This window comes from Hyalella azteca, unplaced genomic scaffold, assembly GCF_000764305.2.
Source record: "Hyalella azteca isolate HAZT.00-mixed unplaced genomic scaffold, Hazt_2.0.2 contig11821, whole genome shotgun sequence".
Taxonomy (NCBI): Eukaryota; Metazoa; Arthropoda; class Malacostraca; order Amphipoda; family Hyalellidae; genus Hyalella; species Hyalella azteca.
Window position 1 is genome coordinate 1 of NW_025941804.1, and position 15,857 is coordinate 15,857.

The 15,857-nt window shown below is 33.5% G+C and overlaps 2 protein-coding genes and 1 long non-coding RNA gene across 3 annotated transcripts; all 3 read left to right on the forward strand.

Moving 5' to 3' along the window:
- Positions 1 to 7: 7 nt before the first annotated feature.
- Positions 8 to 652, forward strand: LOC125178680. The gene is made up of 2 exons (XR_007156986.1): positions 8 to 250; positions 517 to 652. It is a non-coding gene; the product is annotated as an uncharacterized LOC125178680 (long non-coding RNA).
- Positions 653 to 2,100: 1,448 nt separating this feature from the next.
- On the forward strand, positions 2,101 to 11,913 carry LOC108683245 (all trans-polyprenyl-diphosphate synthase PDSS2). Its single transcript, XM_018172546.2, has 8 exons — positions 2,101 to 2,301; positions 2,947 to 3,111; positions 3,826 to 3,966; positions 4,444 to 4,684; positions 5,932 to 6,070; positions 8,810 to 9,345; positions 10,799 to 10,894; positions 11,780 to 11,913. Exons 1-8 carry the CDS (start codon positions 2,162 to 2,164, stop codon positions 11,846 to 11,848), a joined length of 1,527 nt encoding a protein of 508 aa, XP_018028035.1. The 5' UTR covers positions 2,101 to 2,161; the 3' UTR covers positions 11,849 to 11,913.
- A 403-nt stretch (positions 11,914 to 12,316) lies between these two features.
- Positions 12,317 to 15,798, forward strand: LOC108683246. The gene is made up of 2 exons (XM_018172547.1): positions 12,317 to 12,416; positions 14,783 to 15,798. Exons 1-2 carry the CDS (start codon positions 12,317 to 12,319, stop codon positions 15,796 to 15,798), a joined length of 1,116 nt encoding a protein of 371 aa, XP_018028036.1.
- Positions 15,799 to 15,857: the final 59 nt, after the last annotated feature.

The following is a 15,857-nucleotide window of genomic DNA, read 5'->3' on the forward strand; positions in this document are numbered from 1 at the left end:
AGGTTTCTCTGAGCAGATCAATTGAATACTGTGATGACTGCCTGTGTGAAGGGTGCCTCTATTTGTCTCCACCAGATAAACAAATATTCCCTTGCCTCCTTCTGAGCCCTGCCCATAAGAGATCCGTCTTGTTTGCACATTTGCATTAAAAATTATTTTGTGACAGTCATTTTTGGCTGAAAGAGGCTCCAGGTTGAGCCGCCCAGGCTGGACCCTCACCTAGAGTCTGGGTTCTCGTATGTGGCACAAGGTAGGGCATCCTCTAGCTAATAACTTGGGCAATTTAGCTTAGCGCTATTAATGTAGTCCTTTGTTTTAGAAGAGCAAATTGCTATCAATTCTTAACAAATAAATGTCACTTTATTTTGAAACACATTTGTACCATAATCTGCCTTCAGCAAATTATTTCCCTGAACATGATACTGAAATTTACACCCCAATTATGTGAGCTCTAGTTGATCAATTGATACAATGTTATGATCCTGTATACTAATGATATTTTTCATGTGCACACAGTTGCTGGGACTTCTGCACGGACTAAATTCCTGTGCAATCGTGGGATACTGGGACTTCTGGAACAGCCAAATCCCCCTGCAGACGTGGAGCTACATGGATGCGTCTCCAAAGCTCCAATAAGCATCAAACAAACAAACAAACAAGTATTCCGATTTCTGAAAGTTATGAAATGGTTTGAGCTACGGTGGACGTCTGGACGACGGTTCGCTTGAAACTTCACGGTTGTATGTGTATGATCTGCTAGAACTACGTAGTGAGTATTTTGGTATAGTAGTTCGGTCAGCTGTAGGTTCATGGGGTGGATATTTAAATAGTAACGTAAGAGTAGGATTCCATTTGTTATTGTTGATGTTTCTTCAGTTCAATTATATTTTATAGATTTTTTTGTATAGCTCCATATTTGCAAGTGGCAACAATAAACAATTATAACAATGATAAGTGTCTCTCCAGAGAAAAGAGCAGTGCCAAGCAATTCCAAAGAGAAAGGGTGGAATCAAACTGCAAGTTTGCAACTGGTGATGTAACTAGGCAGTCTAGGCTAGTATTTCTGATGAGGCTCTTGATAAGTTGATGAGTCCAGGGGTTGAGAATTTGAGACTGGAAAGTTTGGCACATAGTGGCAACTGGCAAATTAAAAATTTTTAAAAAACAGTTCATATTTTTAATTTTATGTTCTACTTCAGAATTGTATTCAGTACCTATCTACTGTCAACCAATAAGGGACAGTTTTGTCACTTTTGAGCATTTTTTTAAATATCTTCTTATCATGAAACTGAAACATTTCATAAGCAAGTTTAGGCTCATTTTAGAGGTTTTTGCAAGGGCTATTGCATGATAACTGTTGAAAAATTCCATATGCTATTTGTGAGGTGCCAGAGGTAATAAAAAAGCCTCCCAAATTACCCCTATGAATGGGGCAATAAGGCACACTTGAAATAAAAATTTAATTTTATAAATGTTTGAAGCATGCAGAGTGTTCTCACTCATCCATTACTAACCTTACTCTGAAGTCCTCCTATATCTTTATAGATGATGTAGATGTAGAAAAAATGACCTTTTCTGTGATTTTTACTTGTTTTTTCTTTATTGATAATATGATATATTACCATATCTATTCATTACCGTATTATTTATGTGATAATTTACCATATCCATTGACATGCCAATATGATGCCATTGAGCATTTAAAAATGACCTTGTGTACTGAAAGCATCATATCAGCAGCCATGTAGCATTTCTTCTGTATCTGTAAAGTGTAAGCTTACAGGACTGGGCTTGTAATTTTGCTCCATTTTAGTTGGGTCAAGCTAATATACCATAACAAGAAAATATTGTAACAAACATACCAAAAAAAAAAAGAATATTTTAGTGACAACCATCATACTATTTTTCAAGAAATGAATCATATTTTAGGTTAATTACTTTTCATTCTATGTTGCCCGGTGAACAATTTAGGGGATTACTTAGGGATTTCCAGGTGTATTAACCCTTTCTTGACTGATGGTCCCAAACTTCTTGGTTCAAAACCACTAAGTACAATTAACATTGACATCAGTAGGTACGTAAATGTATGTCGGACAAAAGGGTTAACACCTACATGTATTAATCTAATTTTTATTTTCAGATTAAATTTTTTGTTTCCAAAATGGCACTTGTGTCACCGATCCTTAAAAGTTTGAGTCAAATTTCTCTGCTAGGTGCATTTCCAGGAGGATGTTCAAAATTTCAAAATTACTTAGCAAATGTTGATTTGTTTTCAACGTTTTACCAGCAACGGAATTTAAGGTAATGCTTAATGCAACCTGAGGCCTGATTAGAAGAATTCTATGTATTAGGAATATGAAGGCAAAAAAAGCCAAGTAAATCCACAATATATTTATAGAAATTTATAAATTAGCACTATAATCAGTCCAAAACTCCAAGAAAACAATTATTATCAATAACGTGAACAAATTCAAATGGTAAAGATTGAAACCTAGCCAGCCAGATGAATGGGCAAAATAATCTCTTGTAAATTTGTTCCTGTTCTGGTATTGATAAATACCTATACTCTTGATTGAAGTTTTTCACTGATACTTAAATGAATCTAGATACTTAAAATATTCTCTAGAATGTTTCTTCTCCAGATTTTATGGATATGTTTTTGATTTATTTAGAACTTTGGCTGAATTTTCTGAAAATTATTGAAATATGTCATAGTTTAATTATCAAAAATTGTCATAGATGTAGCAATCTAATAGTTGATTTATAAACAACTACGGTACTAGTTATGTCTGTAATACTTGTGAGTTGAGTGTGACTGAGACTGGTCTAGCAGGAGTAAAATATTGATTTGAAATTATTTTTGTGAAAATAAATAGGTATTTCATTGAGCTATTGCTTGCAAACAAGAAAGTATGATAAAAATTAAATTTTATTTCTGTTTTGTAGTTCTCCTGCAGAATGGCAACATGCTGTGAGTGCTGCAGAAAAGTTAGTGGGGTACCCGACTTCATATTTAACCCTGCGCTCCCTGCTTTCCGATGAGATGAGTAACATTGCCACACATCTCAGGAAACTCATTGCCACTACGCATCCTCTTGTGGATACAGCCAAGTAATAGTTTAACATAGACTAAATTGAGTCTATATTATATATAGATATATATACATGCAAATAGCTGTAATTTTTAAAGACATAATCTGAAAATTGACAGCCAAACTGTACAGCTCTTCTATACAATATATGTAATAAAATTCTACTTTTTTGTAAATGAATTTCTTTTATAGATTTATATAGTCTGCAAAACGATTTCATAAAAAATACAGTTAAGTTTCATTTTCTTTGCTATAAGTCCTTTGTTACCTCACAAATAAGGTCATCAATCTATTGTGAAATTTATGTATATCCAAAAAGTCAATTCCTTTTTTTTTTTTTTTTTGTGGCTGATGCTTCTTTTGTTTACTGAGTGATTGGGATGGTAGGTACTTGTTTACATACAGACAGCTGGTGTGCTTGATTAGGATGGTACTTTTTTATGTACAGACAGCTGATACTTGATAGGATGGTACCTGTTTATGTACAGACAGCTGGTACTTGATTAGGATGTTAATTGTTTACCTACAGACAGCTGGTACTTATTTACCTACAGACAGCTGGTATTTGTTTACCTACAGACAGCTGGTACTTGTTTACACACAGACAGCTGGTACTTGATTAGGATAGTAATTTTTTACCTACAGACAACTGGTACTTGTTTACCTACAGACAGCTGGTACTTGTCTGTACTTGTTTGTACTTGTAGTACAGCTGGTACTTGTTCACATACAGACAGCTGGTACTGGAAGGACCTCAGTCAGCCCTGCAGACCCGAGGTCTGCTCGTGCTGCTGGTCAGCAAGGCCGCTGGTCTGGCCGAGTCTGCCGCCGCCAAAACATTGCCCCAAGAATTGGCTGCTGGGCTCATTCACAGGTACATTTTTATTGTTTATTTGTTTGCACGAATAATTTTTTGCTCTAATTGCATTATATTATATTTGTCCATTTTTAGCACATTTTCTCATTTATGGAAGAAATGCCTTACTGTGTTCGTCATGTCCGTCTGTCCGTCTGTTCGTGACTCACGTTTTCGTCGATTTTGAGAAAATGCGCTCTCTGTCACTCACTGCAGTGAGTACTGAGTTATATTTTTTATGTTAGGTGAAATGATGCTGTCTAAAATCTCTGTGGAATAATAAACTTGAATATAATTAAAATAGTTAAATATAAATTTAACAAAGATAATAAACTTTGTTTTACTTAAAAGGAAAAAATGATTTTCATCTTCATTTCTCAAGACATAAAAAATGAATTGAAGTTTTCAAGTTTCAGTGTCAGTCATTGAATATTTAAAATCTGCTCAAAAGTTTTTGACTAAATATTTGTCAATTAATGTCTATAAATCTTGCAGTCAGAGGAGTTTAGCTGAGATCACCGAAATGATCCACACAGCTGAACTGATCCACAAAGGCGTTGTCAACATCCACACCACGGCTGCTGATCCATCTGCTGAAGAATCTACTTCACCATCTTCCTCATCCAGCTCAGCTGATGGCTCAGATTACCAGCTGGGCAACAAGCTGGCTATCTTGTGTGGAGACTACCTCCTGGCTAATGCTTGTAAAGCTCTGGCTGTGCTTCATAACTCTCAGGTGATTATTTTGTGTAATAGTAATAATATATTAATATATTTAATAATATATTATTATAAAGCTCTGGCTGTGCTTCATAACTCTCAGGTGATTATTTTCTGTAATAACTTGATTAGTTTATGTAATAATTGATTATTATATGTAATAATATATTATTATACGTAATAATATGTTATGTTGTGTAATAACTGGATTAGTTTATGTAATAATATATTATTATATATAATAATATATTATTTTGTTTAATAACTTGATTATTTTATGTAATAACTTGATTATTTTATGTGATAACTTGATTATTTTTAATAACTTGATTATTTTATGTAATAACTTGAATATTTTATGTAATTAATTTAATATTTTATGTAATTACTTGATTATTTTATGTGATAACTTGATTATTTCTATGCAACATCTTGTGAGTGGATGTTATGGTTAAATTCTATACCGTTTCCAAATTTAACTGGTAGGTATGAAATTTCACGACTCAAAGTTATGTACCGGTATACATATTGATTTGATTTCATGAGATTACTTAGAATGTATAACTAAATTGTACTAAGTAGACAACTTGATGTATAAATCAATATTACAAGAGCAGAAATTGTATCAAGTACTATGCAGTTTTTAAGTAATATGCTCTGTAACTGACATTGTAGTTGAAACCCAATGGAATATAAAGTATTGTGGCATCATGGAAGTTCTATGTATATCTGAATCAAAGTCATAATGTAATGTAGAATTATTTACAAGTCCAGCTCATACTCAAATATATTTATATATTCGAGTATGAATGAAATAATTATATATTTTTTGCATTCCTCTGATCTACTTTCTACCTAATTCTGAAGATTGAGCCACTTAGAGACAATTTATTATGAGTTATCTTTGGTTTCAAATCACAGTCAACGATAAATAACCCAATTCCAAGAAATTAAATTAGAAATCTTTTAATATTTAGTTTATGGTTAAATTTATCTTCAAGAAAACCTACGTTGATATCTCATTTATGCCAGGGTACAAGTTCATTCACAATTCTCACTTATTTCCATCATAATTAATATATGGAAGCTATATCAATGTATATTATAGCTTTAATAGATATTATTATATATCGAGGCTACCGTATATCAATGTATATAGCTCTAATACATATTAACATATGTATATATTGAAGCTATAATAATGTATATAGCTTTAATACATATTAATATATGTATATATCAAAGCTATATCAATGTTTGCAGGTAGTAGAGCTCGTGAGCTCGGCTATATCAGACTTCACGACATCAGAGTTCCTAGGCGAGCGAGATGACCTCGGCCGGCCTGTGCTGCACCCTGCCGCTGACCTCGCCTTCTGGCGCACTAAGACCTCCCTTGCTGTTGGTCCGTGCTTCATATTAATGTTATTATTTGACATTATTATTATTATTATTTATATTATTATGATTATTATGACGTCGTGGGTTGGGTGATTCTTATTGCTGTTATTGTTTAATAATTTTGCACACTCATGAGGTACTGACGCTGACCTCGCCTTCTGGCGCACTAAGACATCCCTTGCTGTTGGTGGGGGACTCTTATTCCTCTTATTGTTTAATATTATTATTAATGTTATTATAATATTATTATGCCGTCGGTGGGGATTCTTATCGCTGTTATTATTTAATATGATTATTATTTATATTATTATGAAAATCATTATTATATTATTATGCCGTTGGTTGGGGATTCTTATTGCTATTATTATTTAATATGATTATTTAATAACATTATTAATACCGGTATTATTATTAATATTATTATGCCGTTGGTGGGTGATTCTTATTGCTATTATTATTTACCTATAACATTAATATTATTGTTATGCCGTCGGTTGGTGATTCTTATTGCTGTTATTATTAAATAATATTATTATTATTTTTATTAATACTAATATTATTATGCCGTCGGTGGGGGATTATCATTGCTGTTATTATTTAATGATATTATTATTTATATTATTATTAACATTATTATAATATCATTATGCCGTTGGTCGGTGATTCTCATTGCTATTGTTGTTATTATTATTTATTATAATATTATTATTCTATCTTATTTTGTTTTATTAATTAATTATTGACACTCGGTTAAAAGGAAGGTCAAGAATATTTTAATAATGTGTTAATCATTTTTCTGCTTATGTTGATTTAATGTTGGTAGGCTGTGTAGTTATGGGTATAAAAGGTAAAAAGGCACGGATGTCAAATTTAATTAATTTTCCTATTAATTCGTCAATAATTACCTATTATGAAGCATTAAGAGTGTCACTGTGTGCTGCCTGTCGCGAGTCTAATGATAGTTAATGATAATTAATGTATAAAAACTGCGGTGCAACTTCTCCACGCGACAAAATTTCTTCTCGCTTCGAATCACCGACATGTGGAACAGCCTCCCCGATGACATCGTTTGCGCTCCAAGTATGAACGCGTTCAAGAACAGACTAGATAAAGCTATGGAAAAATATATGTTCAGATTTGAAATGCCTAGCTCCTTATCGAACCCGGTGGAAGTCTAGTAGCTTCTTCAAACTATCGTCAGTCATGAAAAGATCCGACAAAAAGACAGGCCACATCAGGCCTACACTTCAGCGCCGAGATCAATATGTTATGTTATGTTATGTTATAATATTGGGAACAAGTTCCTTGAAAGTATGATATGGTTGCCCAAGCAACTAGTATTTTTGGAATGAGAGTAAATTTAAGATAATTGAACGGTCGAATCTTACTTCAATTGCTCATTAATTTTCGAAATTTGTCATTATTTTCATTTTTTAGAACATTCCCATCTATTGGTTTGATCATCATAACGCCTTTACAACATAAAACAGATTTTTGAGACCATGAAGACCTGTGCATTAATTAAATTTTCTTGAATTATTCCATCACTTGTTCCAAAGCCCGTTACTCTAATAATTTTTATTGCTTCTGCCACTTCGATATAATTTGAAAAAAATTATATTTTTGGTATAATGTTTCACATTGTTAAATTGAAAAAAATGCATTGTCACGTATCGTTTGTGTCATGCTTTGTCCCGGCATTTAATTTTAATATCCACTATCATATTTACCTAAGTAAACATACCATACCAATTTGCGTATACTTTGTATTGCGTATACTTTATATCACGTATACTTTATATCATCTTTACTTTGTATCATCTATACTTTGTATCATCTTTACTTTGTATTATCTTTACTTTGTATCATCTTTACTTTGTATCATCTTTACTTTGTATCATCTTTACTTTGTATCATCTATACTTTGTATCATCTTTACTTTGTATCATCTTTACTTTGTATCATCTTTACTTTGTATCATCTTTACTTTGTATCATCTTTACTTTGTATCATCTATACTTTGTATGATCTATACCTTGTATCATCTATACCTTGTATCATCTATACTTTGTATCATGTATACTTTGTATCATTTGTTTTAGATGGCAGAATTTACTGATTTAAGCGCGTGCGATTAGTGACTAGAGAATTCGTTGATTTAAATTATCAGAGAGTCGGACAATCATTCAGATGACGTAGGTAGATCAAAAGAATTTTCCGACTCTCCGATAATTTAAATCAACGAATACTTCTTCTTATCATGTACATATACTTTGTATCATGTATACTCGGTATCATGTATACTTTTTATCATGTATACTTTGTATCACATATACTTTTATCATGTATACTCTGTCTCATGTTTACTTTGTATCATCTATACTCTGTATCATGTACGGTATACTTTGTATCGTGTATACTTCATATCATGTATACTCTGTATCATGTCTTATGCTTTCTGATGCCTTTTATCAGAAAGCTCGTGAAATTAAACTCAAAAGAAGTTCTTAAAAAAACTGGCATAATTTTTAACCAAACTTTGTATAATGTACGTACACTTTGTATCATGTATACTTCATATCGTGTATACTTCATATCATGTATACTTTCTATCATCTATGCTTTATATTACGTATACCCTGTATTACGTACACTTTTTATAATGCATACATTGTATCATGCATGCTTTCATCATATATATTTTGTATCATGTATACTCTGTATAATGTATATTTCATTACAGGTTCACTGCTCGCCAAGTCCTGTAAGAGCGCCCTGTTGCTAGCAGGACATTCAGACTTAGCTACGCTGGACCTCGTATATTCCATCGGCCATCAAACAGGACTTGCGTGGCAAGGCAGCTTAGAACTCGCACCTTTCCTCTCTAAGCAAAGTTACTCAATGAAAACTAAGTACATTTGCCCTCAAATTAACTCTAGTTACCCTGAAAATTCTCTTGGAAATTTCACTGTGAATGAAATACCGGATTTCAAACCTAAGTCATCAGTTGATGGAAAACCTGAAGTCTCTTTCAACAAACATGACGGGCATCTCGATTCCAGCTACTTTACCCCTAGCGAAAAACGTTCGGCTTCTAGAGGGATTACTTCTGAGCCTAGAAAGACGTCTTCACGAACACAAGCTACGTCACGAATAGACCTGACGTCCCTGCCTGTAGTGGCCCACGTACAACATCTTCGTGAGGTAGACCCTGCGGGTCTAGAGGCGTTCGTCGAGGCCGTGCGACGACAGAGCGGCGACGGCGGAGATGTTGACGCGGTGAGTGCCGCTGGCACACTGAACAGGGGTCATACTTTCAAAACTCGCTAAGTGAACGTAAATACTTACGTTGTATTTTCTTATCTATGATTGGTGGATTTTGCTTGAAAGGCCGTCGATGATTGGCTGACGAACTTACGATCTCTTGACTTTTTTGAAAGTATTGGTCCAGGGCTACCAAATTACGGCGTACTTAATCAACGTATGATTTTTTTAAATTCTTTTTTATCGCAAGAGAAACGGCCAAATTGGCTCAGAAAAAGGCCTTTCTATTCAATATTTATTAGTAAATTTTTTATTAGCGGTGCATAAATTAAAGTGAGTGCCGCAGGCACACTGACCAGGGTTGCCGAATTATGGAATACTTAACTTATAATTTTTAAATTCCTTATTATGGCAAGATAAACGGCCAAATTGGCTCAGAAAAGGCCAATTTATTAGTCAATTATTAATTAGCGGTGAATAAATTTAATTTTCAGAATTTTTAGCCATGGAAAATGACATTGAGTTTAACTTAAACATATATTTTTAGTGGAGAACTAATTTAGATAAAAGCCTGAATTTGGCCGAAAAAAGGTCAAAAAGGACTGTCATCATGAGGTGTGGGTGCTGCCTGTTATATTATTCTAGAATATTTAAATTAATAGAAGTGCCTACACGCGCTTATAAACTTTCTGGGAGAATATAAAATTTATTCCAAAAATTGATAAACATTATGCTAATTTTGTATAATTTTTTGAAGATGCCACATTTGTTTGTTCCCACACTACATTAATTTTATAAATTTATATATCCATTCGGTGCTTTGCCTTCTACTTGTTTGTTAATCTGTTTAACCAACGTATAATCAATCAAGATTAATTAACTTGTAATTAATTTAATTTAATTTAATTAACTTGATGGTGATGTTTAATTAATCAATTAAGCTAATTTAATTAACTTTATGGTGATGTTTAATTAATTAAAGTAAGTTTATTTACTTGATTGTGATTTTTAATTAATAAATCGAACTTATTTAATTAACTTTATGGTTATGTGCTTATGTTTAATTAATTAACTAATTTAATTAACTTTTTGGTGATGTTTAATCAATTAATTAACTAATTAACTATTTAAACTAATTAAATTAACTTGATGATAATGTTTAATTAATTAATTAAGCTAATTTAATTAGGTTAATGTTGATGTTTAATTATTAAATAAATTAATTAATTAATTAAGTAAACTAATTTAATTAACTTGATAATGTTCAATTAATTGATTAAACTGATTTAATTAGGTTGATGGTGATGTTGCAGATGTAAATAAATAAATTAATTAAGTAAACTAATTTAATTAACTTGATAATGTTCAATTAATTGATTAAACTGATTTAATTAGGTTGATGGTGATGTTGCAGATGTAAATAAATAAATTAATTAAGTAAACTAATATAATTAACTTGATGTTGCAGATGGTGGTGCAGGAGGTGACAGCAGCTGGTGCAGGCGTGCAGATGGCACGGCAGGTGGTGCAGGAGCACTGCCAGGAGTCCCTACGTCTGCTACAGGTGGGCGCCATTTTGATTTTTATAAAAGGATTTATCATATATAAAAGGATTTATCATATATATAAGGATTTATCATATAAGATAAAAGGATTTATCATATAAGAATAAGAAATAATTTTATTTAACTATATTTTTATCGTATTGATGACAAGATTAACGTTTGATTTTTTCTTCCTGAACTTCAAAGGATTTATTATAGCACTTGATTACAATAAGAAATAATATTATTTAGCTATATTATTTATTTTATTGATGACTGTGAGACCACAAGATTAACATTTGATTTTTTCTTCCTAAACTTCAAAGGATTTATCATATCACTTAATTAAAAGAAGAAATAATTTTATTTAACTATATTTTTTATCTTATCGTATTGATGACTGTGAGTCCACAAGATTAACATTTGATTTTTTCTTCCTAAACTTCAAAGGATATATTATATCACTTGATTAATATATCATTATTTTAATCAAAATAAGATTAAAATAAGAAATAATGTTATTTGACCATATTTTTTATCTTATTGATGACTATGAGACCACAATACCAACACACGCGTGTTTCTTTACAAATACCTTGCGTAATTTAAATATTTCATTTATTTCGTTCTATACAAATACCTTGCGTAATTTAAATATTTCATTTATTTTGTTCTATACAAATACCTTGCGTAATTTAAATATTTCATTTATTTCGTTCTTTACAAATACCTTACGTAATTTAAATATTTAATGTATTTCGTTCTTTTCAAATACCCTACATAATTTAAATATTTCATTTATTTTGTTCGTTACAAATGCCTTTCATAATTTAAATTTTTCATTTATTTTGTTCGTTGCATAGTTTAAATTTAAATATCTTATTTAATTTGATTTTTGCGTGCAGTTGCTGCCTCCTACGGAAGCACGATCAGCGCTGAGTAACATCCTCCGCGCTCTGGTGGTTCATCACTGAAGCTGCCCACGCTGCGCCCCTCCTTATATACCCTCGCCTTAGCCTTAACTTTTGATAAGAGCTTGTAATTTGTCATAAATCTTAAGGCAGATTGCCTTAAGATTGTTGTTTTTGTAGTTTCCTATGGCAGATCGCTTTAAGATTGTTGTTGTAGCGTCTTAAGGTCAGATCGCCTAAAGGTTGTTGTTATAGTTTCTCAAGGCAGGTCGATTAAAGGTTGTTGTTCTTGTTGTAGTTTCTCAAGGCAGGTCGCCTTGAAAAGATTGTTGTTGTTGTAGTTTCTCAAGGCAGGTCGCCTTGAAAAGATTGTTGTTGTTGTAGTTTCTTAAGGCAGATCGCCTTTTGCAAGCGTCATCTTTTGTACTTTTTTACATGTTCGTCAATTGATCCTGCCTTCTTGCTGAAGAAATTTGACTGTTGAAGAAATTTTCAGTGATTTATAATGGCTAACTTTGCCAGTTGTCCCTAATGGGAAGTTTACAAGTTGTTTCGAATAGAGTTGTTTCTAATGGGAAGTTTGCCAGTTGTCCTTCACGGGAAAGTTGGCCGCTTGTCCCTAATGAGGCAGGTTGCCAGTTGTTTCTAATGGAAAAGGTCGCCAGTTGTCTCTAATGGGTCAAGTTGCCAGTTTTCCCTAATGGGGACGTTTACCAGTTGTCCCCAATGGGAAATTTTCCAGTTGAAAGCCGAATCTCGTATTATATTTTTTCGTAAGGCACTATGCCAGTCGTAATTACGATCGACGTACTTATTAGTTGTATGTTAGCTTAGTAACTCTATTGGTATTTCGGACCTTTATTCTACTGCCTTTTGCTCTTAATAAGAGGAAACTTGAAAGCAAATTATGCAATCTGTTGAATTCTGCAATTCTTTTCACTGATATTTTTTCACATATTATTCATATAACCGTCACATTGAACCTAATTTTTTATGCTTTTATTAATAAATGATAAGTTTCTCTCATCGTCGGCACTTGCGATTAAGTACTTAATATTTATATTATTATTATCACTTTCAAGGTTCCGCATTTTTGTTCTCTAATTATTTCGTTCAATGGCCAGTAGTGAGAGGCAAGTAAAATAAGATATTTTGGTATTTAAAATACTGAAAAATTATTCCTATTCTTATTAATTTGTTGTTTAGTTTAAGGAAGTTCTTTGTTAATTTTTTTTTATATTTGCATATTTAAGCCTAATTGATTAAGCCTAAGAAATTGTAATTTATTAGTAATGATTATGCATGAAATGAAATTTTCTGAATTATACCGAACGATTTATCTCTTTTGAGAAACAATTGTCAAGAATTTGTATCTAAAAACATCAAATGTTGAAATTTTAAGAAAATTATTGTTATTCAGTTTTTGAAATATTATTTGTATTGGCATTTATAATTCTGAAATTTGATTAAAATTGATTGGAAATTAAACTTTAGGCAGTTTTGTTTAGTTTGGAATATATTACATATAGGCCTTGGTACTTGGAAATTTAATTATTTATCTAATAATTTTTAAATGTTTACTTCTTGGTTTGCTTGAGGTTTGCACGAGTATGAAGTTAATGACTAGAAATTTGTTCAACAATATAACCCGGCATGGAAAAAAAAAAACTTTTTTTTATGCACTTTGACGTCTATTGTTTGTCTTTATGTTGTTCTTGTTGGTCGTTTATTGTATTTTTTGTACTGCACGTTGTTCCTGTTAATTTATTTTGGTATTATAAATGGTTTATTTTCTTATGTCTTGTTTTCTTTACCTTGTGGCGCTAGATTATTGTAAAAAATGAATTCCTTCCGTTGATATTGTGAGTTGCTTTAACTTGTGGCCCAGGCTTGGTGGCCCAGTGGTTACAGTTCAGAGTACCAAGATTGGCGCAGAGAGGCGCGGGTGCGATCCCAGCTCTGTGCGTCAGTTTCTGGTCAGAATCGGCGAGGAGGCCGGGCGGTTAAGCACAGCAGAATTGTAGCAGTGAGTTGCGAGTTAGAGACCGCAACAAGCTGTGAATGTTCTGCGATGTTGAGAATCGGCGACAGGCCTACGGCCTAATAAACGCTGTAACCGCTATTATTATTTTTATTATTGTTGTGGAGCAGGGACAGGAGTAGCCACAGGACTACTGACCGTTGTTCTTTAATGAGTTTTGTTCCATATTGATTCAAATTATGCCGAGTATTGATCGAAGAAGAAAAAAAGATTGGTGGCCACTGAAGTACAGGAATTGAATTTTCGTGTTTTTTGAAGCTGATTTAAAATTCAATATAATTTCCTCTAGATATATAAGTCGACTGTAAACGAACCTGTTTTCGGTTAAACAAATTATGAGTTGTGACCACGTTGATGTTTTCTCATTAGATTGAATTCTAGAGAAACATTTTAAATTACACGTCACAAATCGACACTTTATGGCATCTCGAGCCCGAATCGACAGCTAATGCTTTGGACGACGAGTGATTGAGATCAGCAACCACTCCTGGCGCAGATGCAATGAATTGAGGGTTCAAAACTTGCAACTAGATGTAAAAATGCAGACGCAAATTGGCAAAATGGCTGACTAGTTAAGAATAGGTGACAAACCAATATGTCCTAATCAAAGCTGACACCGTAATTTGCACATCATCAAAACACCTGTTGTTGTTGACCTTTTTAAGAGCCATCGCAAACATTTTTAGTTGTTTACTAAGTGCTAAATACAGTCTCAATTACTTTATGGAGCTAAATTATTTGGCTGCAAAATTAACTAAATAATGTGGCAGGCATGGAGCTCCAATTTGCTTATTTGAACAACATAGACATCATCTTATGTAGTTCAATGAATTACATTATCATATTCTCACAGTTAAAATCAAGACACGACGAATATTATGGTGCAAGCTTGTATGGCCAAATTGTGTATGACACTATGATTAAAAAACAATGAAACATCCATTAATCTGTTACAGATAAGCTCCTCATAGAAGTGAACTCTTCCAGCATCTGTCTGGACCTGCTGAGCTCTGATGTCAATTCAATGCCTCGTGAAATCACTGAAAATTGTTTTCAAGACTTTTGGAAGCAGAACTATCCTCAGCATGTGCAGATCTACACTGATGGATCACGTTCTGCTACTGGATCAGTGTCCGCAGGTCTTTACCTGCCATCTACCAACCTGGCTACTGGGTGGCTGCTGAATCCAGTGCACACCATACTGGGTGCTGAATTATTTGCTATACTCAAAGCCATGCAGCTTGCCATCACTGATGAATCTCTGAAGGATAAACCAATTCTGATCCTGACTGACTCACGAGCAGCACTGCAAATTCTTTCTTCACTGTCAGTTTGCTCCTATTGCTCAATCATTGCTCAAATTCATAAACTGATGCAAATCAAGGGGCTCGACAGAGTGATGATGTGTTGGGTCCGTGGCCATAGCAACATTCGTGGGAATGAAGTGGCTGACAGAATAGCAAACCTCGCACATGCAAATGATCGCTCTGCCAGATCCAGTTTGTGCTTTGAGGAGTGGCTCTGTCTGTTAAAGAACAAATTCTTGAAATATTGGTCACTCTGGTGGTCAGAGGAAGTGCAGTCTTCAGGGAAGGGAACCTTCAGACTGGGCTTGGGAGAGACAGTAAATTATGTGGACTATGGACCGCTACCTCGCTCAGTTGAATGTGCTGTGGCTCGTCTGCGGCTTGGTCATGCTGGTGTGAAAGCCCACTTGGCCCGCTTCAATTTGGTCAATTCCGGCATCTGCCCCACATGCAACACAGAAGACACAATTGAGCATTTCATTTTGCACTGTTCGCTATACATCAATCAGAGGAGGGAGTTTCGCTCAAATCTGGAGAACCTTTTACTTCCTTGGAACCTCATCACAGCTCTGGGAGGGGGTGATATTCCCCAAAAAAGGAGAACTGCAGTCATTCATCGCCTGGGACAATACCTGCTAAAATGCAGCATGATGAACACCCGATGAAAATTATCAGTGCCTAATTCCTTTGTTATTTTCTTCCACACAAAAACCCCTTTGTGAGA